We start from the raw sequence: 26,990 nt of genomic DNA on the forward strand, positions 1-26,990 counted from the left end.
GTTAATAAATAATATGCTTAAAAAAAATAAATGAAAATAAATAAATAACTTAAAAATCCAACCCAATTCAATCTGAATTTTGAAGATTGGATTGAGAGATAACCATGTAAATAGAAAAATAGTAAATAACAAACTAAAAAATAGCAAATCCTAAAAATCTTTTGATTTATAGCAAAACCGCATAGACTTTTTTTTGACCTTTTTTATATCTGATTATAACCCTTTATATAGGACAGTTCATTTCTTATCGATATAGTGTATTTGGATAGGTAAAAAAATGAGGACGTATCACAGTATATTTGTAAACAACATTTAGTTTCGGTAAATTTTAACTAAACATGATATTTTCTTACCGTGGAAGATTGCAACATTCCTAAAAATATAGCTGTAATTTCTACCAGATTTTCGGATTCTTAGGATTTAAATCAATTAATTAATAATTTATTTCTATATATAATTCATAATAATAGATATGTTTATTAACGATTTGAAATTAAATTTTAGATAATAACCCTAAAATAATAATGACAAATATAAATTCAATTATTTTTATTTCATAATATTTATCCAAACTTTATTAAACAATACATAATACATACTTTTAATAACAATTTGAATTTTGATTTTACATCATTGTCTCGAATCGTCAATTTGAATTCAAATTTTACACAATATCCCTAAAATAATAGCAAATATAAATTCTTAATAACAATTTAAATTTAAAATTAAAAATTCAAATTGTATAATTTAAAATTTAACCACTTATATTCTAAAATATTTATCAAAAGATTTGTTAAATAATTCGGAATATAAATTTTTAATAATAATTTGAATTTTAAAATTTATTAATGAATTTTTTTATCACAAACTTGAGAGAAATGTGTGAATTTAAAATTTAAAATTTATTATTAGTTTTAATATAAGAAAATAGGTTATTAGTTTTTTTTTTTTTGATAATCTCCAAATTTATTCATTAATTAACAAAAAGTTAATAAATTCGATTTAATCCAAAATATTTGATTGAGCTCCTTCAAAATATTTTGATGGTTAGTAAATAAATATATTTAATTAACCTCCTTGAAAATATTTGTTTGAAAAATTAGAGGAAAGTATAAATTTGAATATATTTAATTTTTTCCATTTGTTTTATTGTTTATTTATTTTTTTTCAAATTTAAGAAAATCGATTTATTGGTTAAATCGGCAAGGTTTTATTGCGTTGATTTTCTAGAGAGTTATAGTATATTTGTACAAACTACGTGACAATATTATTCTTTTCATATTAGGTCCACAATATTTGATAAATTATATAGCATATGTTGCTAACACAATTACATTGTAATTTATGGTTTTAAATAATATGATAAACTATTTGTTCTATATCATGATCACTTATTCAAATATTAATATTTATTTGCTCATATAATAATATATTTTTACAATCCAAAAAATTTAACATCAAGATGGATTTGTTACCAAACCAAGAATAAGAATGATTTCCTAAATAGTGACATTGAATCATAATCGCAGTTGTTTAACTAACCGAACTTTACAATAACTAATAGAATTAAGATTTTTCAAACATAGGTATATGTCAAGTATGAATGATTGTATAAACAACAAATTTGGGACACACAAAAAAGTAAAAAATTTGGTCATTGAGATATAGTATCATTCCCTGTATATGATAATCCATATATTCCACATACAATATATTTGAACAACTCAAAAGATGAGATAAGATATTGGAAATAGCACGGAGACGGTGTATTTTGCAAACAACATTCAAATTTGGTCATTCTTAACTAAATATGCTATTTTGTTGCTAGTTAATATTTCAACAACCTCCCATATATTAAGGCAAATTATATATACAAAATTTTCAACTTTGTTATATTTTAAACCATTTATTAAATAATACATAATATATATTTTTAATAAAAATTTGAATTTAAATTTTAGATCCTCCCCTAAAATAATTTCAAATATAAATACAACAATTTCAGTTTTTTTTTATATTTTAAAAAATTTATTAAATAATACATAATATATATTTTTAATAATAATTTGAATTTAAATTTTAGAATTGTAATTATGCCTCAATGGTATTGTTGCAATTATTTGAATCTTCTTCTTTTAGGTTTTATTTGAAAAGAGAAAACAAGGGGATTGAGAGAGAGGGGCAGTTAACGCAAGAGACGAACACAGTAAGAGGGAGAAAGTTTTTCTTGCAAACAAAAGAGAAAAAAAGTGCGGCTGACAGAGAGAAAGACATTGAAGTTTCGACATAAGCGACGACGGGCTTTTTCGAGCAGCTAGCATTTGACGACGTCCGACGTTAGTCGTGAGTTTGTTGCGGGTTCTGACGTTTTGGTGTTTGTTGGAGACGAATTTAGTCAACTTTTACGGGTTTAGTCACGGGCAAGAGGATATAGAAGGGTCGAGCAACGTTTATGGTGAGTTTTGCCATGGGTGTTCTATTATTCGGTCGTGGTTTTTTCTTAGGGTTTGCAGTGGTTTGTTCGACACGTGAGTCTCCGATTGGAGGAGCCAACAAGAAGAAAATCTCTTGATTTGCGCAAAATGTATGAAGACGTTGAAGGGTTTGAAGGTGACGAACCTAGAAGTTAGCTCCAATCGTTTATACATGAACATTTGAATGCCTGAATGTGCACGATTTGAAGAAGATATGAAACAGTTGTAGAAATTATGTGGAACTTTGATGGTGATAGGTATTAATTGTGTGTTGGGAGCTTGATTTTAATTATAAGGTATTTGTTGTTTCTTGAATAATTGTATTTATGATTCAATTTTTTCACTTAATAAAGGCATTTAAGACATTGTTCCAGCAATTTTTTTTTTATATTTTTCGATTTTTCTATTTTATCAATTTAAATAAAAATTTGTCATTTATACAAAGTAAACCTTATATTTTGCTATTTTTTCTTGTCAACCCAAAATTTTATTTGGGTTTGTCCAAAAAATCTCCTCAACCTAATTTATTTACACTCTAATCACTTAGATTTTATATTTCTATATAATGTTAAAATATTTGGATTAATTAAAAAATGTTAAGGCGCATTTGTAAATATACCAAAAAAAAGTTAAAAGAGACATTTTTAAAGATTCCAATAAATTAACTGATTTTCAATTAATACACTTTAAATAATGATGGTTAATGACAAAACAATACAAATGGATTTTAAAATTGTACTCTATCTTATAAATATATTTTTTTGTTCGTTTATGCTGTCTTTGAAAATTTTTCTAATACTTTTGGTTTAAAATATATGATATAAATTTGAAGTTTTTTCTTTTATAGATGATATCAACTTAAATTTAAAAATCAACTAAATCCTAAACCCTAAATTTTGGTAGAAAAAATAATTTAGTTTTTTAAATAAATAAATTGATAAACAATTAATTAAAGAGTCAATATTTTTATGAATACATAGTTTATGTCATGAAATAATGATGATAAAACAATTGTTTACCAATTAACATCTGTCCATCTAAGTTAAACATAATTGTATTAATCTAAGTTGAGTCGGGTTAGAGTGTTTTTTAGATCAACTTGAAATTTGGGTCGGTCAAATACCAACCCCTTGATTTTGTACAAGTGGCCAACCCTGACCCAAATATTTTTAAGTTGGGTGGGATTGGAAAATTCAATCAACTTAGATTTGTGGTTGAGAAAAAGCATTTAGTATACATTAGTTCATGTGATTTGTGGTCGCTAGCGAACAATATCAAAAGATGGCATATCAAACATGAGAACAAAGAGGCAGATCAAATGTCGGAGAACAAAGAACAAAAATGAAGATTTTAAATCAAAAGATAGTACCTAGCAAAAATCAAAAAGACATATTGGAAGAAATTGGAAAAATAATAATATTTGTGAGTCGAGAGATGTCGATTGAGAGTGTGTTAAAGTGTATAGTGGCTGATAGTGATTTAGTGATCTTTAGGCAGTCCAAAAATCGTGAAGATACGAGTGTCAAAATAGAAAAATATAAGTTGAAGACCGATTCATTTCAACGTAAACTCATTTTAAGCAAACTTGAAAACCAACCTAACCTATAATGTTCTAACTTATTATTGAATAATCCAAACCATACAAGTTTGGTTTAGTCGTAGAATTTTTTAGCACTCCAATTTAGAAACCATTAAAATTCTCTTGACCGAAGGAGATTCTCCAATTAAACTTATAAAAAAAACATAGACACAGAAACATGAGGTTGATAAATAATTAAAAGTAGTCTTATTTAAAATTTCACTCACTTAATTACTCTCCAAATTACACATAATTTTCTTTTGGAGAGAAATACATTGATAACAACAACAACAACAACAATCATTGAGCTCTACATAAATAAAAATTAAAACAAGTACTCGATCACCGAAATGCCACCCGATGAAGAATCAACTGGCCATGGCACTTGAACCACCACCATTTGGTCCTGGTCATACTTGAACCCAACGTCCTCCCCATCAATACGGCAAGCCCTTGGTTTTTTCGATGCAAATACTCGCATCTCACCACAGCCTTTGACACCAATCTCAACTGAGCTTAGGTCATCGTCATAGTCCACAGATTGGATGGCTCCACCAGTGTTGAGCATGTTGACTAGCCCAATTGGGGCAAAGTGTAGAGAAGTTTGGGTGAGTGTGGTCACTGGTGAAACAGTGATGAGCTCGAATTCGAACGGATCAAGAGCTATGTCAAGATCTTGAGAGGGCTTGGAGATGATAAGTTTCTTGGCTTGATAGAGGTAAAGCACAAAGGTTTTAACACCTTCGATAGAGATAGGGTTTTCTCCACTGTGCCATTCTATGTCTTTTGGGTTGGTTTTGGATGTCACTCGTTTTGAGTATTGTGAAAAGCATTGGTTGCGACGTGTCTCACGACACCATCCTCCTCCTTGGCAGTTGAATGCACCAATCACTCCAGTGAACTGTGTGAAAAAAGGTAAATATTTAGAATGTTTATTTGAACTATTTTATGGGGCTCGTGTTTAGTTTTCTATTTTTTGAAATTTAAATTTGTTAATTTGATCTTTTTAGTTTTTTTCAATTATGGTTTTCACATCTGTCAAACCAACACTTGAATTCCTAGTCAAATCCTAAAAAGAAAAACAAGTAATTTATGTATTTATATAATTTCAAATGCAATTTTACTTTTCCTAGGTAAATGAAGATCGTTCTTGACATATAAAAGCTTGAACAATGTGATCTTAGTCTAACAACTTCTTAACATCCGACATAATATATACTTCAATCAATTTTTTCAAAAAAAAAAAAAAAAAAAACTTACCTTGTTGAGGTTCCAAATCTTAAGCATAGTTTCTCCATTATGCAAAGGGTCTGCAAACAAACAGTCGCGAGTCGGGAGTGCATAGTACTCACTTCGAAGAATCGATCCATCAGGGAGCACTAATTTTTTGAGAAGATCAAAGTTATGCTTCCCCACAGAATCACTAACATAGATTGGGCCACCGGAGATGGCTCGAGAGGCAGCGTGGAAGGCAGCACAAGGGTGGGTGGATTGGAACATATCCCAGTCAGGGTGGATGAAGTTCCCCATCCATAAGCTGTTGTAGGCACAATGAACCATATGACATCCTTGGAGCCAAAATGTACCATTGGGATCACCGGATGGGTCCGTGCACCAAAAGTCATCACCTATCAAACAACACGTGGCATTTGTTAAGTAGATGTGGAGTGTAACACGTCATCATCATGTGGGCCAATTGAGAGCATTGTCAAGAAAATAAGTTTTATTTGTTGGGATTTTGGTGACGTGTGAATCCCAAATGCTTGACTTCCAAATTTATTGCATGACCATATACTTCCAAATGTTTGTCACATGTGAACCCCCATCTTACCAAAATTGAAATTATTAATAAAGGGGAAAATTGTTCGTATACTTTTTTTTCTCTCAAAATAACTGTGATAAAATCTAAATAAAATCTTCAAACACCTTTATTCGATTTGGACTAAATAACGGTTCGATTTAATTTTCGTATATATTCAAATTAAAACGGGACTAAACAAATCTTAAATCCTTAATCTATATATATATGTATATATTAAAAAAAGAAAAAGATAACGCACCAACACGACCAAGAGAGATAGCTTCCGTGCCGAGGAACATGAAGTCGTTACAATGTTCCATACTTGCAATGACTCCATTTCCTTTGAAATGTTTATTGATTGATTTTGTCATTGCTTTGTAATATGCCTTTGCCAAGTCCACTCTCCCTCCATAGTCTTCACACAACATCTCCAACAGCTGCCACATACATAAAAAGATCAAATTGTTATTTTATACCAACAAAAGAAAAGCTAGAATCTTTGTCTCTATTACATATTTTGATGCCCAAGATACCCACTCACTCGATTAGTCACACTACAACATGTCCTCCCTAAAAATCTTCTACAATACTCTAACTATATATCACATCCATTATTCTCAAAATAATAAGAATAAATAAACCATCACGTGGTCAATTTATTAAAACCAATCAACTATAAAAATTAAGAACAAAATTAATTATGTTGTGAAAATCACAAACATATCTCAGTTGACATAATATTTACTCAAAATTAAAAAAGAATGCTTACGTGGATAACGTCAATCTTAACACCGTCGATCCCAACTTTCTCCAAATGAGAATGAAGTCCTTCATACATCTCCTCCGCCTTCTCCGGCGGGACCAACCCGACCTTATGAAGAACAATCTTATCCACCGCCAAATCCTCCATCGTCATCTGCAACCCTGGCGACAGCACCGGCTGAATCACACGTGCCTCAGGCAAGCCAGGCACCTGCGGGCGAAGGCCACCCCAATATCCACACAAAGCATGCCAAACATAAACATACTCCACAGTCTTAAACTCTCCTTTGAGTTCATCGATAAACGCCTTCATCCCCTTCTGGCCGGCGCCGGAGCCGGTGGCCTTGGGATTGACGTAGTCACGGAATTTGTAATTCTCTTGGAATTTCAAAAGACGGCAGGGCATTTGCTCGCCGGCGACGGTTTGATTCATTCCTTCTTTGGTGATGGGATCGGAATCGTGGCCAATGGATTGCCAACCATCGTCGATTAGGACTAAACCGGGAGGACAACCGCCGTCGACGAGATGCTTCACGCCTTCTATTACGCCTTGTGGATGAACCGTTAGATAAAACGCGTCCCACGTGCACCAACCAAATTTGTCCACGATCCCTATTTTCATTCAATTTTAAAAAGAAAATTAAAATTATGTAATTGCTTTTCCCTTTTCTTTTTCTTTTGTTTTTTTGAAAGAAATGGTGGGTAGTCAAAGATGTGAAATTTACTCTAAGCTTTAAATAATTATCCTTTACATTTTGTCACCTTGGCAAATTCTCCTTTACGAGACGCATTCAAATACTACTACTTGTGTTTAATAGTATACCTGGTGGAGTCTTCTCCTCCAACAAGCGAAAAGTTCCAAGATGGGTCCTCACGATCTTCATCGCCTCCTTAACAAGTGCAAACGGATCATCACCAGCATGAAGATACAACACACTTCGGAACGATGCATCAACAACTTTCGACGAACCACTCTCGACACAAACATCGACAAAGTCATCATCCCCAGGCTGAATCGAGGTTCGGAACGGTCCCTCAACGATCGGAAGAAGGAGAACATATGGTCGACCAGAATCTGACTTCTCAAGGATCACAATCTGAGTCTCCGATTCAAGATCTCCACCATTTCGACCAACCCAGTGTGTAGTCCACCAAACCTTAAACCTGAAAATACTCATAAACCGAATATCCTTCAGCTTCCCAATGGAAACAACATGTCGGCTATCAGGTTCTGACGCATCGAATCCAACAAAGCAACCGACTGAAACTGGGGACTTGTCGATCGAAGTGTACGGAGAAGGAGAAGCAACAATATTCTCAGGAACATCGGACAGAAACAAATGACCGTCCACAGTGAAATCTGACCCATCGATTGCAAACGGTGAGGACATGTCATTTAAGCCATCAAAAGAAACTACGTTGGAGCCACCATTTTTCAAACTAGGAGCCATTTTGTGAGAAGAAAAGAAGAAACAAACCCAAAAAACTAAAAGAGGGTTAGTTTTTTTTGTTCTCTCTTCTTCAAAATTGCTGTGAAGAGTAAGAGAAATGGAGAGGATTTTATAGAGAAAGAATAAGAAAAAATATATTAACAAGTTGGGGAAAAAATGAAAAGAATATGGGGTGTTGTTTCTAAATTGTAGATTCTTGAGGATCAAAAAGGAAAAGAAGGGGCTTTTAGTTGATTCTCTCTTGAAAATCTCTGAGAAAAAGTTGAAGGTTAACAATGGTGATGGAAGAGGAAGGGGAAGAGTTGGGTTTTTATAGATATGGAGACATGAAGATGGAAGATTCTTAGGAAGGTGGGCTTTGAATTTTTATGTTGTCATCTAAAAAAAGAAAAAGAGAAGAAAATTGGTTTTCCAAAAATAAAAAATAAAAATTAATTGTGAGTTATTTAATGTAATTTTAAATTTTATTTAAAAGAATTAATCGTGGGTTTGAAAGAAAAAAAGGTAGATTTAATTAAATTATCCATGTTGGATGGGACTTGACGACTCTCATCAAAGAGGTTTTGTTGGGTATCTCTCCAACTTGTTGGGATATTATACTTTAAAAAAAAAAGTGTACTTGAATAAATATTTTTTTAAATAGCTAACTTTTAATTTTGTGTTTAGTTAGTGGCCATTTATCAATACATTGAGGAAAAAAAATCTATTACAGGTAAATATTTTTTAACAAATTCACATATCACAATTTATTTGTCAGTCGTATACAATAACATATTTCTACACTTATAAATATTTTACTACAAACAGAGAAATTATTATAAATAATAAAACAAGTGAAAATATTTACAAAATAGTGTAAAATTTCATACTTTATTAATAACAGACAGATAGTGATAAACTTTTATCGAAATCTATCAATATTAATGATCTAACATAAATAAGAAGTCTATCAATAATAGATAGAATTTTGCTATAATATATAAATATTTTAATTTACATTGGTAAAAGAAATCCTAACCTCGAATATAAAATAATAATAATAATACATATCACTTTAACATATAAATTTAAGATTCTAAATTTGTAAAAATTGGAAGCCAAAACATATTCTAAAACTTTATTATTTGGATGGATTCTCCAATTTAGCTTCTCAATTAATGGGAAATACATGAAGGAGACAGAGACATTAATTGATATAAATTTGATTTTCATGGATATTTTTCCAAAGCTTTCTAGGGCTTTCCTCAAAATAAACTCTAATATAATTATCTGGGCATTAATTACCAAAGAAAAAAAAAAAATAATTAATTAAACCCCTTCCCTCTCTCTCGTCTTTATTCCTCTTCTACTTGTCAAGAATTTCATATCTTTATGAATATTCAATCATTTTCTTAAAGAATAACTAATTCCTTTTTGAAGTTCATGGATGGAATTTGTCCATGAAGGAATTTTTTTGCTTTTCAATGGAATTTCATTTCATTTTCTAAACACTAAAATGTGTGTTCTTTTAATATTTATCTAACAAATTTTATGTGTAGTCCCACCTCATGACAAGGAAGTTTTAGTTTCTATTTTCCATTCTTTTTAAATTTTAAGAAATTAGTGATATGATGTAAAGGAAAAAAAACATAAAATAAGAAAGATATTAGCGGTAGATTAAAATAGTTGTAACTAATTGAAAAGAAAGAATAAATATGATTCTATAAAATTTTGAAAGACAAAAGACGTGATTATTTATTTAAGCATATCTTTATTATTATTATTGGGTATGTATATATATTTCATATTTATGATAAGTTGTATCTATCTATGATATACTACTTCGACCTGATTAAATTGAAAGTAAAAAAAAAACATGAATATTTGTTCAAATGTATCTATACTGTTAGTTCATAGCTTTTTCATATGCATATGGCCTACTTCATATTCATATGCATGAAAAGATATCACTTTTAATCCAAATAATTATCAGTTTAAATATGTCTCTCCATTTGATTGTAATGTTTTATATCTCTATGCTTTGGATCCATAGAGTAAAGCACCGTTATACTTATAATTAAAATTGATCTAGATAATTTTTACAAATGTCAAAATAAGAATTATGAAAAGGTCATAGGGAAAAAAAGGAAAATATAAGAAAATTTTGTTGATGTACGTTAGATATTGTAATAAATGTTTCTAAAAAGCATAGGTTGAAAGAGTTTTTGACTAATAAGAGTGTTTGGGACGAGGAGTGTTATTATAATTGAAAGTTATTATAGTTTGGTTTGATTAAAATAATTTGTGCTTTGAGTTTAGATTGTTTTAATTTGAGTTATAATAATATGTGTTTGGGGTGTATACTATTTTAATTTGAGTTATAATAATATGTGTTTGGAGTGTATACTATTTTAATTTAATAAGCAAATAATACACTTAACAACGATAATAAAAAATGATGAACTTAAATAGTAAAAGCTATAGCAAATAGCAAATACAAAAGCAAATTAGCAGTTTTGAAATATTGTTAAAAATTAGAGACTTTTAAATAATATTTACTACAGCAAAAGATGATGATTATTATAGTCATAGGTAATCTTTGCCTCAAGGCCCGTTGAAACCAATCATTATTTGTAATTTGACAAAATTTAAAATGAATCAAACTTAATCTCTCTCAAATCAAGTACGTTTAATTGACGTTGACAAAATGTAACTCTTCAAAACGTGTTCATGTACCTTTATTTTGATTTATTTTTATCCGTATGTTTTCAAAATTTTTATTTTAATTTCTATACTTTCAATTTTTGTTCATGTATTTTTAAACATCCCTTTTGGTACTCATACTTTTTTTAGAAAATGTTCATTTTGTTTTCTATTTGAAAAAGTTAAAAAATTACATATACATGAACAACGGTTAAAAATACATAGATGAAAGTAAATATTTTAGAAATTGAAGAGAACCAAACTTTTTTTAAAAAACATATACTTCTAAATAAATGAAGCTCAATTCACTTGAAAGAAGGAAAAAAAAGAAAGGCAATTATCATGAATAACACACGTAAGGAAACAATTTATAAAATATAGAGAAAATTTCAAATAGATGAATGTAAATAACACAGGAAATGAAACAATTCTTTTGATGTATTTCAAATGAATAAAGAGGGTTGGATATATTTTGTAAATAATTATAATGTTTTACTATTTTTAAAATACCAAAAAAGGCAATATTCTTTTATTCAAAGCTTACGGGCTTTTTGTGGGCCTCAAAATACCGTGGGCCCATATTTTGCCTTGACGACTCTGCCCTTCTAAAACTATACTTTTTTTTTTTTTTTTTTTTTCCCTTTTTCTCTTTTCTACAATTCCAGACAAAAACTCATATACTGTGTCGGACCCATTCTCACATAAAACAACTGCCACGTGGGTCTCTTTTCGGCCCCACCTCCACCGACCTCTTACTTTTCCATATTTCTAACAAAATATAAACGACCATATTACCACGTGGCATTCTTCTTCGTGAAGTAATCAACCCTGGACTTCGAAACGTCACCGTTTTGTTCTCAAAGAATATAGAATTTATTTTTGTAATGACGTCACCTTCAGAGATCTGAGTGGCCACGAAAAATTAAGTAAAAATAGTGGGGGAGGTGAAAACTGTTTGGAGCGGTTTTGATATAACCACTCGCGGGGAGTTCAACTACCCAAACGGACCAATTAGAAAGCTTCATGTGTATGACAGATGTTTAGTTTCATGCTGTGTTGTGTACACGTGGGAGTTAGTGAGAGGATTGGTTTGGTCGTCGTGTGTGTCACACGTGCTTCCAACGGAATGTGCCGACACCGACCACTGAAGTTTGAAGTTTCCCACTTGTTACATTATCATTTTAATTGCCGGTGAGTAGTACAATATCTATTTATTAATAATATTTAATACATATAACTTAAGTATAGTTATATTAATTAAACATAAATTATTTTAACTAATAGTAGAAAGGAAAAATTATTAACAACAGCAAACTAAAAAATAAAATTATTATCTTTTATAATTTTTAAAAAGCAACGAACAATTAAAAAAAAACAAAAAGATAACAATGAGATTTGAATCTTTAATCACCCTGTGGTTTCTAGATGGTGTAAAGGGATTCGAATTATCCCTTTATTAAATATACAAATAAGTCAGCAGTGGATATGTTAGGAAACAAGGTTGACACGTGTCATAATAAGATTAAGCCACAAAACCGCTGCTGCCTTCATTAGGATTTGATTAATCTTATTTTACCCTAATTTAAAGGAAAGTACATTGCTTAACGTCCACGTGTCATTATTATATACATTTTAACTTTACATTTAATTATCTCCGCAAATCCGCACGGATTGGGTTCAAAACGGCAGTTAAGAGTCCTTTTAATCGGTTGAAACGACAAATGGTCAAATCAACCCAATTGGTCGGTGATTTTGAATGAAGAAGCTTCTCCCTTTTATTTAAAAAATATCCAAATATTCTTTTAATTGTTTAAAAATTAAAAGTTTTAAAACAGGATTTTGGTAAATTATAAAATATGTTCTTTTTGAACTTTGTAATTTAAGTTAAAAGTGATGCCGAAGATTTAAAAAACTACTCTTGAACTTTAAAAGGTATGGTTAAAACAATAGAATTTCTCTTAATTTTAAATGAAAACGTTAAAGTTTTATTTAAAAATTATCGTAAACAAAAAAAAAAAAGTTCAAAAAATATTCTAATCACGAGTATATAAACAGAAACTATTATTACCTTATTGAAAAATCAACTCTAGATTGAAAAAATAGTTCAAAATTTTTTTTACAATTGGTATGGTGATAGATTCATTTATTTTTTTTTTTAAAAATAAATTACGTGTTTTTTAGAAAACTTTTTAATGGCTGTTTTAAATTTTGAGATGAAGACGATTTTTCTATTATACTATTTTTAAAATAATCAAAATTTGTTAAAGTAAATATATGGATATGGATATATTAAAAACAAAAACTTGGATATCATATTTATTTCAAATATTTTGTGGATTGAATGCCGTACTTAGAATTAGAAAAAGTAGGGAACAATTGTTGGACACATCTTCTACTTACAAATAGTTTATTATTTATCGATCATTTAAAGGAGTTGAAAATTAGGTGTTTTACTATCTCAATCAATAATTATAAATTTATGAGTCATACCATACTTTTTGTTATTAAAAAATATATGATTATTTTATAAGAAAAATGTGCTCGTAAATAGAAAAATGAAATCAAGCGTAAGTCTATGTGTTATTATTCCTACATTTTTATCAGGGATGTATATAAAGATACCTAAAATCCATCTTATCAACTGAATTATGGTCTGTTAGTTAAGGTTAGCTCTTGGTCGATTGTTTATCATTTTCTATTTAAATAATTAGAAAACCGACAAATTGATATTTACTTTTTTATTTTTTAATTAAAAGATAATTATAGAAGCAAGTTCTATGGGCAACTCAAACCTAAAATGATAGATTTATCTCAAGCGTAAAGTACAACCTTATTATGATTTCAGTGATTGATTTATTTTATTCTTTATGCTGCCTAAAGTGAAAGCCAACTATGGCGGTTGATTTAAGTGCTTTCTACTATATTTATGTAGCCTAAATAAATACTATAGAGGTCCATTTACTTGAATTGCTCAATTGTCAAGTATTTTACATAAAAGTGATAATGTGCTTCTATATTATACAAAAATTAGGCCCAAAAAATCAAATAATCATTTTTCTTTATTATTTATTAAAAATAGGGGAGACGATCGAAAAGGCATATATAGCAACCAAAGTCGAAAACTGCCAAACATTTTTAGGGTTTTGATGAAGGAAGAAGGGTGAAAAATAGCATAGAAATACTGCGAAAGGCAGTAATTTTTTACTAAACAAAGAGCGTAAATTTTTACTAAAACGAAGAACAAGTAAGGTTTATAAAATCAACCAAAAACGGTTTTTTTCTTCATTATTTGAGTTCGGTGGGGTATATATGTGATTTGTCCTTGATCAAATATCATAATCATGAAGTTCTTTCAATGGATGTGCCAGTATTACATTATAATCCAAGAATTAGTTTTTATTGAAAAATAATGCTGGTTCAATTTCTCGGGTTTTTTCTTTTAAATTATTGTGACTTTCTTTGGTGTTTTTCTGATTGTTTGAGGATGATGACAATCTAAAACCCTCAATGCAGTCCATAAACAAGTTTTATACTATCATAGGGTGTAAATACAACTTGAAAGTAATATTTTTCTTTTGAAAAGAAACTTTATAGAGAAACTAACCAAGAGCATAATCCTCGCTAACAAAGGTAGTGGATAATTGGTCTGGGATAATACATGAAGCCCCATCGCCTCTTTAGAGAGAGGAGAACAAGAGGGCACAAAACAACCTGTTTGTCTAATTATCATGCAACAAACACTACAAGAGACGGGGTACTCCGACGTACAAAAAACGTTGGGGAAAGTGCAAAAAACGTCGGAAAAAGATATGCCGACGTTTTTCACGACGTTGGGAATAACATCGGGAGAAATGAGTCGGGAGAGGCATTCTCCACGCCGTACCAACACGACGTCGAGAATGCCTCTCTCGACGCCGTGACATGCATTGGCCAAAAGTGGCATCGGGAGTTCCTCTCCCGACGGACCTTATGCCAACGCATGACACGGAGTCGGGAATGCCTCTTTCGACGTTTTTTTCTCGACGTCTTTTGTGCGTTGGGAATTTCTTTTTATATTTTTTTTAAAATATGTAATTTCTAATTTTTTTTCCTAAAATATTTTACTCAAACATTCACAACAACATTCGGATTGCTCAAACATTTTTTCCGACGTTTTGGATTAAATTAAAACAAATTCAATATAAATCGATAAATTACAAACAAAATTTTTAAAAAAATTAAATTAATAAAACGAATAAGTTCAAAAAATATTAGTAAGTTTAATACATGAAGCCCCATCGCCTTTTCGAAGAGAGGAGAACAAGAGGGCACAAAACAGCCCATTTGTCTAATTACCATGCAACAAATTAAACCGACCTAGCTAAGCGATGGGCCAACCCGTTCGCATAACACGAAAAGAAATGAAAAGAAGCCGATAGGACTAAAATCTCAATATCCTCAACAAAAACTCTTAACTCAGATAGATCCAGACTCTTATAAGATAAATCACTCTTATGAGATAAATCGTTAATGAGCTCAAAGCAATCAGACTCAACAAAAAGCGAAGAGGAGAACAAAAAAACAAAGCATTCAATGAAAACTTTCGAACATTTTCACGATGGCATAGGCTTCAAGAATCTTTATGGGTTAATGAAGCTGCACCGAGGAGCCACAAACCACCTAGCTATTGCCACCACCATCCCCATGGTCGCACCATGATGTATTCAAGTTAAACTTCCAACACCCAATTGGAGACATGGTCCAAGACTCACGACTCACTCGCTCTCCCTCCAACATAGATTAGACTCATGAATGCCAATCCTAAAGAACTCCTCAGCAGATCGTGCTTGTCTAGAGGGAGGCCGCTAGACTTGATGAGGATTCCTGTAGCTTTACACTTCCACATACCATGACCTCTCAATTAGAACCCTTAAGCTTATTCATAACTTTGGCCCAAAAATTTACATGGCTCCAGCAACACCTGAAACCATTCAAAAGTCAGATATTTTTAGAGAATTTGTAACCCCAAATGACATGACTTGAAGATTCCACATGACTCTTGCAAAACAAACAAAGGAGGTTAGTATCAACTCCTCCTTTAATGATATTCTCAAGGGTGGGAAGGGCGTATGTATGGATCTTTCACACTCCACTTCCAAAAATGCTTGTCCTTTCATAACAGGAAGGGAGCAAAACAAATCTCTAATTTACCGTCAGGTTGTAAACACTTTTAATCGAGAAACACCCTTTGGGGTCCAAATCTCATCACCTCCCTCGAGACACTTGAGGGGACACTCATATGTGTTTGGATTGTATTTTTAAGTGTATTTAAAAAAAGAATAGAGTATTCGGAAGCAACTCAAAATAATTTTTTTAAAATATATTTTAAATAATTTTTATAAAAATATGTTTTTTTGGAAGAACATTATTTTCTAGTGGATCCAAACTGGAGTAAGTGTAAACTTTAGCTCGAGATGGTGAGCTTATTGAGAACTCCATTCTCCCCCACTCGAAAGTGATGTAGGCTTGAATTGTTCTAAATATATATTTTATGTATAGTACATAGTATGAAAAAATAAATAACATATTATTCACTTTGCACCGGAAAGAATTTCCGCGATCAACCCAATCGATTGAATTAGTTCTTCGAAAATTTGTGCATGGCCTTCGAATCGAAGTTTCTTCGCCCTCTTCCTAGAGCTTTCGTCTTCGCTTCATCTTCATCATCTTCTTCTTCCTTCAATCCCGCCAGATTCTGTATGTTTTTATCTTATCTTTACTTTCCAAAGTTCCTTCGATTGTGTTTTGATTCGATTGTTTCGTCCGATTGCTCTACTGTTTCCAATTTTAGGTTGTGCGAAATTTGAGCCTTTCACATTGTTTCCGACGAATTTTGGATCATTTCTCTGCAACCGCCTTCCCAATCTCAGACTTGCATTTTCTGGCGCTAAAGGAATTTATCTTCCTTTAATAGGTGAAATTGATTTCTTCAACTTTTCAATTTCCCAGTCATCTGCTGAATATCAAGTCTATCTGCAGCATTGATTTTGTAGTTTTGGCTGATCACTAGTTAGTTCTTATGCACTGTGGATTAGGATTTTTATTTATGGCCGAAATATAGCATTGTAATTGCTGGTGAGCAAAGGATACTGGTGCTTTGATCATAGAGCTAATGTTAAGAGCTCTTGGCATTTCGGGTATAATGAACGGTATTTCGTGTATGATGAACCGAGACTAGGGTTAAGTTTGGGATGGCTTTGAAAAAAAGTGCTTTTGAGTGAAAGCACTCGTTCTGTAGGCAATTTATGCAATTCTTGTCTTAAAATCATTCTAGGATATGCTTAGATTTACCGTAACCTATCAGCTTATGCTTTTAGGTCTAGTGGTGTTTTAACATGATATCAGTAATGAAGATGTGTTCAAACCTATATTGATTTCTACTTGTGAGGAGGGTTAAAGCATTAACATGATTAAATTTACCGTACTCTATCTGGTTAAGCTATTGGGTTTTGATTCAGCTAGGGGTAATGTAGGGTTTTCAAAATTTGCTTGAAAGGTACTTTTAATGGGATAAATGTATTTTTCATATTCTAAAGGTTGTCCTAAACTCACTTGTATTGTCTAATTGAGCAATATTAACGAGTCTCCGTTTTATTATTATGGTTGCCACAATGTTTGTATTGTTATTTTTTTAAAATTATGATATAATTATTAAACTTAAGTTGGACGAGATAAATTAGTCCTAATTAATACTTCCCCTCCCAACACTCTTCAAACGTTGCTCAACATCTCTGCTGTTCCATAATGAATTTTCACTGATCTAAAAAGGGTTACATAAAGTCCCTCCTATTGTTGTGCTTAACAAAGGAACAACATTGACAAAAAGTTCTATCGATACATTAACATTATGTAGATGCTAAGAACAAAAACTCCCTGTAAAATTTCAGTACAAATCCTTAAAAGTTAATATTTTTTTCATTCCTTCCTTAAAACAGGAGACCGTGCAAAAAACATTCTCACACTTGATTTTCTGTCTTTCCTTTGAGGGAAAACTATCTGATGTGTTCACCAATATGCATTCACTAAAAGCTTTATAAAAGCCATCAATGGAGCAGCTGCCTTGGACTTGGAAATTTACACGTACAAGTTTGGTTTTATTTGTCAGTATACTTAGATAATTAGATTTTGCTTATTTGTGATAGAGTCGTTCCAAATTTCCATCATCCTGAAAATTTTTGGATCTAGCATAGCATTGGTTCTTTGTGCCCCATTTATGTACCGTTGTTGATTGACATGGTTGGTGCAATCAAATTGTTCCTCCCATTTTCTATTTTTCTTTTGTTTAGTTAAGTTTTTGTGTGGTTCGATTAACATTGCAGTTGCTTGAGGCTTGAGCTATCAAATTTCTCTAGTCTACCAATGTTTTTTGTTTTGGCTTCTGTTTGAAATGGGCACTTTTTGGCCATTGTATTATTATGCCCTATAAAAATATGGTTTTTTTTTCAAGAAAAATAGAATTTCTTCTAATCATCTCTTGCATTACGCTACTGAAAAGGAAAATTCTAACAGGAAGTCAGTTTAGTAAGAGAACCATTTTGGGTACATCAGTTGTACTTGGATCAATCAGTTCGTGGCCCAATGCTTCATTGGCTATGGACGGTGAGCAAAAATCTTGTTTTTTTGGTTCAGTTGAAAGCCTTGGACCCTTAAATGAGCCAAAAGGAATTTAAGCTTTATATTTTGGTCAGAAGTCTTTGTTTGACGTTCCAACATATTTAAAATTTAATTATACTCATACTTTTTTCTTTCCAAAACAAAATAATGCAGACAGATTAATCGATGCTTCCCAAGAGGATATAGATACTTCAGATTATGTAAAATCTGCAAAAAACTTTTGGGAGCTAGCATTAAGACTCTGGCTGCCTTTTCTTCTCTGTTGGACTGTGTTGATAAACTTGAATCATCCTATAGTAGTTGTGGGAAAAGTGGTTCTATTCCTTGTTAGCACAAAGCCCAGTCCTCTATCTGTTTACATTTTTGTGGAGAAGGTTAGTTGAAACTGTATCATCTAGCTTGTATCTGACATGAGAATCTGAGATGCAATATTAGGCAAATATATTGATTATGAGTCTTGAATTGTTTCAGTTGCGTTCTTCTTCATCCCAAGAGCCTCATCTCTCTAACTGGAAGAAGGTATGTGTATTTTAGATATCCAAACACAGCAAATACAAGAAATCACTAAAGATGACTATATATTACAATATCAATTAAATGATCACAATATCAATAGCTTTTTGAGAGAGTTAGTCTATTTCACAGTCAACCCACCCTGGACTGTACGACTTTCTAAAATATAACTTCCTTTATTTTGGCCTTAGTTTACTTGTAATTGACATAACCTTTCATATCCTGGAGTAAGAGATTTAATCCAATCTACACAACTGTAGTACTAAAAATGAAAAAGAAGTTTTTCTAGCTAATTACCATTGATACCCTCACTAGTATCCTACTAACCATTCCCAATGGCCCCTGTCGCTTACAGTGTCTTATTCAATCTCACTGTCTAATACTAACCATCTGATGTATTATGATTCTACTCATGCCTATTAACAGAATACAAGATTTAGAATGTGTTAGGAATGAGTTTTTCCCAACAGTATTGTTAAGTGGTTCTCCTAATAGCGCTTCTAAATATTTTTAAGAACTTTCATGAAAATTTGAAAAGTACATTTTAGTGGATTTGATGCTCTCTTAACATTTCCAAAGCAGTCATCCAAAACGTACCTTTAGTTGATAATGTCCTTGTTAATGAGAAATCGAGCCGAGCGTGTTCAACATGGTATCCATTAGAGAACTTTATTTAACTCAATCGTTCTTAGTTTAGGCCATGGCATCCACTGAAACGAAGAAGTTTTTCATTTATGGAAATTTGTAATGTCCATTTAAGATGATACTCAAGAGTGTTATTTGATGAATGTGCAGCGTTTGGTTGCAAGAAAAGTTGAAGTTGAAGACTACAAGGTTCTATGTGTGGCCAAAGTTGAAATGAAACACCAAAACTTCACACTTGTGGGAGTTCTTGGAGGTTGGTGGAAATGGCCGCCCTTATCTTCTGATGATGAATTCATTGCTTTTATGGATAAACTAGCTTCCCTTGCACATCGCCTAAATATATTATTTAGTCCCTAACCTTAAGCTATGTTTTTAATATATATTATTAAATAGTTGATGATAAATGTATTACATGACTTTGCTTACTGAATTAATGAAAATGTAAAGGAGAAATATGAGGAAAATATATGATATTTTTCCTTCTCTAAATTCCTGCAGAGGCATTGATTAATATAAATGCAAATGCAAAATATAAATGTGAGAATTGGAACTTTGACTTTCTAATTAAAGTTAGAATGCCTTAATCATTTGAATTATGATGATACTAACAATGACAGGAACTAAAATATCTTTCTATATTCTCAAATCACAAGAAGTAAAATGTTTCTTGTCAAGTTCAAGAGACTAATAATAAATACTAACTTAAACTACTCATCTATTCAATTAAGAATTCTTCAAATAGGTGTAAAAGTTGCAAACAAAATCAGTCCTAAAGTTAAAAAGAGTGATTTCTAAAATGAGAAATTTATATTTATTATGGTAATACTTACCAATCTCATTCAGATTTGACACCTAATCAAATTATTTATTAATTTAGTTGGTATTTTTTACAATATTCTTCAACATCATTATCATAAAGTAGAATGAAAAAAAAAATGCTTACCACACTACAATAAATCTAGAATTTTTCTCATGATCGTTTAGGCAAAAAAGTTCTAAAACTATAGCAGTATAAGGTCAAAAATATCAACACAAATATTAAAGGTTTTAATTTGACAAAAATTTCGAAGGAACTATCAATCAATAGAACGTCGATTATAATATGCATTTCTACAAAAAAAAAATTAGAAAAGAATGGAACAAAGTGTCCCTAACAATGACGTGTCAGAATGAAACAAAAATTTAGAAATAAGAAATAATTGAGGTTAAAAAATAGAGTATTATCCTAATTTTAAAACCCGACTTAAAAATTATAAAATTTAAAAGAGTTTTTTTTAAAAAATAGAAAAATGACAAACTCTTTATCCTCTATTAAAAAATTATTGAAAACGAAATTTATTATTCATTAATTTTAGAAGTGTAAATATTTTATCCATTTTTTATTTTTAACAATTTCTCAAATTTAAAAATATATGGAGAAGTATTATTATTAAAAAAGTTGAATTACTTTTAAAAATAAGTATTTTTTGCCTCAGGAGAATTGAATTGTATCAAAATAAATCTTTTAGGTGAAAATTTGAACTTCAAGTTAAGGTAAATGAATTTAAAAGATGTATTTAAATCTTTAGTTGCTTTTCACAATGAATGAATGAATGTTATAAATTGGGTCAATTAATGTGGTTTTGTGTTAGCCTTTGTGTTTTATGATATTGAAGTTGGTTTTTTCCCATTATTAAGACACCTTCTTATATATTTTCTTCTTCTTCTTCTCTCTCTCTGTTGTTTTTTTTTTTTTTTTTTTTTTTTTTTTTTTTTTTTTTTTGTGTATGTGTGTGCATGAAATGAACTTCAAACTCCCAACCAAAATAATAAATGGGGATACAGTTTTATTTATTTATTTGTAAAGTTGTGATTGTGAGGGAAATTTTAGATAAGTGATATCTAAGTCTATTAATTGCCTTCCACGATTATTGCCGACCAATTGCAATTTTTTTAAAGGAATTTTATTTTAAATGATAAAAATTTTCAAAAATATTTATAAATATAATAAAATTTTATCATCTATTTGTAAATTGTTCTATCTTGTTCTATTAGATAAATTTTGATTTCCTATTATATTTTATAAATATTTTGGTTCAATTACTTTTTATAGTGATATTTTTTAAAACTTTAACTTTTTTATGTGATTTTAACTCATTTTAAAATATTTAAAAATCACATTTAATTAATTAAGAAAAGCTTAAAATAAAGATCATAATAAAAATAAATAGAGATAGTAGTCTTTTGATCTATCGTAGATATACAATAATATCTTATTATATAATATGAATATTTTTATTCATTTTGTTATATTTAAAATTAACTTTTTATAAAGATATTTTTTATATGATTCGATTGATTTTGAAAGATATAAAAATTACATTTGAGTAATTAAAGAAAAAAAGCTTAAACCACTTTAAATACTCTCCTCTGGGCCCAAACAAATAATCCAAACACAGGTATACACAAAACACTTGAACAAACAAAAATTCTTACACAAAATAAAAAATGACACTATTTTTAGTATGTATCATTCACTCATTTTTCAGGGTCAGAAAATTTTAGCATTATTTCATTGGAGGACCCCATAGAGGAGAGGCAGTATATCCCAGAACAAGTCCGTATATCCCACTTTTCCTAGTCCGAGCGTCTTCGGGATTGATTTCGAGTCTTTAATAATTACACTTATCGTAAAATGACTTTTTAATTGTACATTTCTTTTCATAGTCCTTTAAATTTGTTTCCGACTAGCTTTGAGATGTAAATTTTTGCCATAATTATTGGTTACTTGATAAATTTTCAATTATGCTCATTTAATCAATTTTTGTTGCCTAAATCAGTCTAATGATACTAAATATCTCTTCTAAATATTTGAGAAGTTACAATAATAACTCCAAATTAAGCCTGAGCTATTATTCTTAATCGTGTTAGTTGTTAGGTGTGTTTATTATACTCAATAAATAGACATTTTTTTCTACTCATAATATGCGTCAAAGGAACAACAGAGATATGCCAAGATTTGAAGGCATTAGTTTTCCAATATTGAAACCTTGGATTACAATTGGATTTGGTATTGTCAAGTGATGTCAAGTTGATCCCAAACTGTTGGGAAAAAAAAGAACCAATCTCTTTCTTTCATGAAATAATGGTACAACTTTGATTTGATCTTCAAAGAATTTCAGTAAATAGAAAATTTTAAAAGCTACTCATCTCATAGTACCTCATTTGGGTAACCTTTTTTTTTCCTTCTCTTTCCCTCCTTTTCTTTGGTATGCCAACAAAATGTAAAGGCATGAATTTTTACCTGAAGAAAGGAGTAATAATGAGTAGATTTGACCTCGAGAAAGGAGTCTATACCCAAATACGAACACGTCGAGAGGAGTAGATATTTTAACTGCTAGACTATCAACATATCAGTCAAACCATAGCTCGAACTTGAGGGAAAAAACAGATACTTTGATTGCTGAGAGTAGTAGAAGACATTTTGTTGGGATCTTCACGAATGCAATCAGATTGTGGTTGATTCGATAAGAACCGAGTGAGGTTGCTTCTTCAGCTCAAACCGTGGATTTTTTTTGGATATTGATACAAAACGAATTGGTCTCTGTGAGTATCAAGGATGAGGAAAAATGAGTTGCTATATAGCTTATCAAGAGAATTCAAAGTTCAATTTGAATTAAGTTCAGCAAAATCTCCACTTCTTGAAGGCAAGTTAGAAGAGAAAGCTGAATCTGATGATGTGCAAGAAGAAACTTCAAGTTTGGAAACTGCATGCGATACCAAGCTGCTAATTCTGCAAGACCTTCTTGAAGGTTCACAAGGATTCAGAAATGGAGGTTGTTCTGGGATGCCAACCTTCCTTTCTACATCACTTGTTAACAGTTTCACTATCGTCGCCATTGACGGTCTCAAAGAAGCTAAAGCTTGTGTGCATAAAAGTCCTATTTGTAGAACATCCATGGCTTCTTTTGCAGGGTAATCCTTGTTCAGGCTTGTGTCAATGGCTGCGGTTAATCTCTCTGTTTTGTACAGATCCCAAACCTGTTGCAAATGGAAAATAAGTCCGGTCGGTCACATTTCTGTTTCTTTTATTTTAAAAATATGCCCCAACATTCTTTGTTGACAATATTATCAACCACTTCTCCTTTTATGAGTAGTAGTCGATCAAATACGTTCATGTAATATTCTAGAGTTGGTGGAAGTTTATAAACACAACAGTCATGAATCTTACTGTTTGGAGGAGTGGGGTGGAGTTCTCAGTGAAGGAACTGTTTCTTCTACCACAAACGATCTCGAGTATCAACACTCCAAAACTATAAACATCTGCTTTTTCTGTAAGTTGTCCTCGAACAAGATATTCAGGAGCTATATAACCTCTATTCCACCAAACATTGCTGGGTTAGGTGTTTTGGATAAAGTTGAGATACAGTCTAAAGAAAGATATTTAGTTGAGGTCTCTTACAGTGTTCCGGCAATTCCTGTGCTAAGATGAGACTGATCGGCTGCAAAATGCCGAGCGAGGCCAAAATCCGCAATTTTTGGGTTGAAATTTTCATCCAGTAGAACATTGCTACTCTTTATGTCTCTATGGATTATTCTTATTTTACAACCTTCATGAAGATGCGCAAGCCCCTCAGCTGTTCCCACTATAATATTGAAACGCTGCTTCCAGGTTAGAATCTGCGCCTTGTTCTTATCTGTGCGTGGAAGATAAGAGAGATCATGAGATGTAAAAAAAAAAAAGCATCAAAAGACGGTTACAAAGCACAAAAAATTACCGAAAATGAACTGATCAAGGCTCCCGTTCGGAACATACTCGTAGACGAGCAGACTTTCAGGCCCTTCAATGCTGCAACCCAAAAGAGCAACAAGGTTTTTGTGTTGGATTCCGCGTATCAAATTCACCTCATTGAAGAACTCATCTACCCATTGCCTTGTATGGAAAACCAATCTCTTCACAGCAACAATCTGCCCATTTGGAAGAGTCCCTTTATATACAGAACCAGCTCCACCTTGGCCTATATTATTTGATGGGTTGAAGTACTTAGTTGCCTTTTCAAGTGTTTCATACTTGAAGTTCAAATCGGAATCCTTAAACGAAACCGGAATGAGGGATTGCTTTTTCTTTTCTGGAAAATAATTGAGGAATCCATAGATCAATCACAAGGCTCAGAGCTGAAATTTTTAATATGCTAATGGTAAATGCATAACTCACTGGAGATTACAGTTTCCCCATCCTTTGTTTAAATCTTGACAATTTCATTAAGCTTACCTTTCTTGAACTTTGATATTCTTGTATAACATGCAAACAAAGCTGAAAAGAAGACGATCAAGGAGGCAGCTGAAGCTAAGGCAATGGTAACTACAGCTCTTCTTCCAGAAAATCCTGAACCAAAACATAAGAAAGAGATATAGAATAAGAATAGTTATTGGAAATGGATCAACTCAAAAAGCTATAATGCCCATTAATCAAGGTGGACTAATTGAAAAACAATAAAAAACCAGAAGTTTCTCCACTTCCATTTAAGGGGTTTGAGAGTGAAGAAGCAGCTGTGAGATCCCCTGTTTCTTTTTGAAATAGACAACTTGAAAAGAGAAAAAGAGAACCAAATAAACTACTGACACAAAGAATCTTCGGCAATTTAAAACTAATTGATATCTTCCATAGTCACTCTTTCCAAGAAAAAAAAGTTGAAAATCATGCTAGAAATAGAAGAAACACAAACACACTCTCTGTTTCTCCAGTATCCGTAAACACAGTTCTTAGACTGACATTCACCAAAATGTTCAGTTCAAGTTATAGAAAAATCAAACACCAAACGAAAATCAATCATTCAATAAAAGAAAGAAATGCTCAAATGCAACAGTATCAACAATTGAAGAAACAGGGGTTTTAGCATTTTTACCATCATGATCCTGTTCTCCATCCTTATCATTATAGAATTTCACAGTTGAATATCTCAAGTAACAGCCAGCATTCATAGCCCTTCCTTCTTTACTCGGCAAACACCTCCCAATACTCCTCTTCGCCTTCTCCAAGCAAGCCCTGCATCCCTCAGGTTCAACACTCCCCCAACACTGCGCCAAACCAAACATCCCATTAACTTCCCCAACCCCAAATCCACCCTTCTCCATGGCCGTCGTCGTCACAGTCTCAACAACAGCCCTAACATTCTCCCCGAATCCTAACCTCTCAGATTCATCGATTTCCCCCAATTCCGAGGTGCAATTCACCGAATCCCTAAGCGAATCAGTGGATTCTTTATAGAATCTGTAATTGTCATACCGGAGGAAGCATCCGTCGAGGAAGATCCGAGCGGAGATGGCGGGGAGGCAACGGGGAAGGGATGTACGGCTGGCGGCGTAGCAGAGAAGGCAATCGGTGTGAGAGAGATCGTTGAAGCATTGAGATAGAGCGAACATTGGGGGAGTGGAATTGACGAAGTGAGTTGTCCAAGAGCGAGTCGTGAGAAGCTCGGATATAGCTTCCATTTCCTCGATGAAGGTTGGGATGAATCTGGATGAAGGTGGAGGCTTGACGGTTCCGCAGATACTTCCAGATTGGGATATTCGGGGATCTGAGAGAGAAACAGAGAAGAAGAGGAAGAAGAAGAAGAAGGGAACTCCATGGATTGGAAATTGGGTTGAGGAATGGGTGAAAATGGAAGCCATGGTTTTAGTGTGTAGAGTTTGCCGCCATGGCTGGAGCTTCCTTCAAACTTAATATTTAATAATTTCAATAATATACAAAGAATAAATAAATTTGACAATGTGAAAGCTTCTTCTACGTCGGAATTTCTACTCTTTTTTTTCTTCCTATTTTATTGGAGCATTGGGTGCTCTCCTTTCGAGAAACTGCCTTAATTTTGAAAATATAGTATTTTTAAAAACTATTCAAAAAAATAGTGTAGGTCGAAAAAAAATGACAAAAATAGTATAGTTGGACAAACTATCTTAAAAAATATGGTGAAAATTTGAATTATTATGTTTTATTATTATTAATATTACGTTTTATTATTTTATTTATTATTTTTATTATTAATATTATGTTTTATTATTTTATTTATTATTATTATTATTATTATTATTATTATTATTATTATGAGTACTATTATGTTTTATTATTATTATTATTATCATCATCGTTATTATCATCAAATCTTGTATGTTTACAATTTGTTTACAAAATTAATTAGGTTTAGCAAATATTATGTTAGTTTTCTTTATCAATAATTTAATGTAATCTCCGTGTAATAGATGCATCGAGAAGTCTATAAATTGAAATTTACAATAATTCAAAATTAATTTACAAAATTTGAATTATCTTCATCACCCTCTATGACATTATCACCTTGTCGTCGTCTACGATCTGTATCGGCAACATTGAGTCGTCGAGTCTGCTGTATAATTTGTTCTACAACTCCCGTGATTCTGTCACATATGTTTTTCAA

The 26,990-nt window shown here is 31.6% G+C and overlaps 3 protein-coding genes across 5 annotated transcripts; 1 reads left to right on the forward strand and 2 right to left on the reverse strand.

Annotated features, from left to right (window-relative positions):
• Positions 1-4,237: 4,237 nt before the first annotated feature.
• Positions 4,238-8,392, reverse strand: LOC103487113 (probable galactinol--sucrose galactosyltransferase 5). The gene is made up of 5 exons (XM_008445331.3): positions 7,440-8,392; positions 6,624-7,228; positions 6,114-6,291; positions 5,314-5,681; positions 4,238-4,954 (listed from the first exon to the last, which is right to left on the reverse strand). The coding sequence occupies exons 1-5, from the start codon at positions 8,065-8,067 to the stop codon at positions 4,379-4,381; spliced, it is 2,355 nt and encodes a 784-aa protein (XP_008443553.2). The 5' UTR covers positions 8,068-8,392; the 3' UTR covers positions 4,238-4,378.
• A 7,764-nt stretch (positions 8,393-16,156) lies between these two features.
• Positions 16,157-20,049, forward strand: LOC103487112 (uncharacterized). Of its 3 annotated transcripts, none has more exons than XM_008445329.3 (6): positions 16,157-16,485; positions 16,580-16,702; positions 18,298-18,387; positions 18,556-18,776; positions 18,874-18,921; positions 19,711-20,049. In XM_008445329.3, the coding sequence occupies exons 1-6, from the start codon at positions 16,389-16,391 to the stop codon at positions 19,915-19,917; spliced, it is 786 nt and encodes a 261-aa protein (XP_008443551.2). In that variant the 5' UTR covers positions 16,157-16,388; the 3' UTR covers positions 19,918-20,049. The 3 variants fall into 3 exon arrangements, with proteins under 3 accessions (XP_008443551.2, XP_008443552.2, XP_050939229.1); XM_051083272.1 differs by lacking the exon at positions 16,157-16,485 and adding an exon at positions 17,724-17,868 and having other exon boundaries at positions 16,576-16,702; XM_008445330.3 differs by lacking the exon at positions 18,298-18,387.
• A 2,498-nt stretch (positions 20,050-22,547) lies between these two features.
• Positions 22,548-26,368, reverse strand: LOC103487111 (cysteine-rich receptor-like protein kinase 42). Its single transcript, XM_008445327.3, has 6 exons — positions 25,446-26,368; positions 24,812-24,925; positions 24,318-24,668; positions 24,002-24,236; positions 23,771-23,915; positions 22,548-23,580 (listed from the first exon to the last, which is right to left on the reverse strand). Exons 1-6 carry the CDS (start codon positions 26,209-26,211, stop codon positions 23,206-23,208), a joined length of 1,986 nt encoding a protein of 661 aa, XP_008443549.2. The 5' UTR covers positions 26,212-26,368; the 3' UTR covers positions 22,548-23,205.
• Between the last annotated feature and the right edge of the window lie 622 nt (positions 26,369-26,990).

The sequence above is a fragment of the Cucumis melo genome, chromosome 4 (genome assembly GCF_025177605.1).
Source record: "Cucumis melo cultivar AY chromosome 4, USDA_Cmelo_AY_1.0, whole genome shotgun sequence".
In the NCBI taxonomy this organism is placed as follows: Eukaryota; Viridiplantae; Streptophyta; class Magnoliopsida; order Cucurbitales; family Cucurbitaceae; genus Cucumis; species Cucumis melo.

What these genes read in the sequence shown, in the direction of transcription:
- LOC103487112 (XM_008445329.3), top strand. Translation starts at nt 16,389, where the DNA reads ATGGCCTTCGAATCGAAGTTTCTTCGCCCTCTTCCTAGAGCTTTCGTC. An exon ending in AATTTATCTTCCTTTAATAG is followed by an intron (nt 16,703 to 18,297) that starts GTGAAATTGATT and finishes AAATTCTAACAG; the next exon opens with GAAGTCAGTTTAGTAAGAGA. An exon ending in ATCTCTCTAACTGGAAGAAG is followed by an intron (nt 18,922 to 19,710) that starts GTATGTGTATTT and finishes ATGAATGTGCAG; the next exon opens with CGTTTGGTTGCAAGAAAAGT.
- LOC103487111 (XM_008445327.3), bottom strand. Translation starts at nt 26,211, where the DNA reads ATGGCTTCCATTTTCACCCATTCCTCAACCCAATTTCCAATCCATGGA. An exon ending in AATATCAAAGTTCAAGAAAG is followed by an intron (nt 24,669 to 24,811) that starts GTAAGCTTAATG and finishes ATTATTTTCCAG; the next exon opens with AAAAGAAAAAGCAATCCCTC. An exon ending in CCACCCCACTCCTCCAAACA is followed by an intron (nt 23,581 to 23,770) that starts GTAAGATTCATG and finishes CATTTGCAACAG; the next exon opens with GTTTGGGATCTGTACAAAAC.
- LOC103487113 (XM_008445331.3), bottom strand. Translation starts at nt 8,067, where the DNA reads ATGGCTCCTAGTTTGAAAAATGGTGGCTCCAACGTAGTTTCTTTTGAT. An exon ending in GGAGGAGAAGACTCCACCAG is followed by an intron (nt 7,229 to 7,439) that starts GTATACTATTAA and finishes GAATGAAAATAG; the next exon opens with GGATCGTGGACAAATTTGGT. An exon ending in TATCTCTCTTGGTCGTGTTG is followed by an intron (nt 5,682 to 6,113) that starts GTGCGTTATCTT and finishes GTTGTTTGATAG; the next exon opens with GTGATGACTTTTGGTGCACG.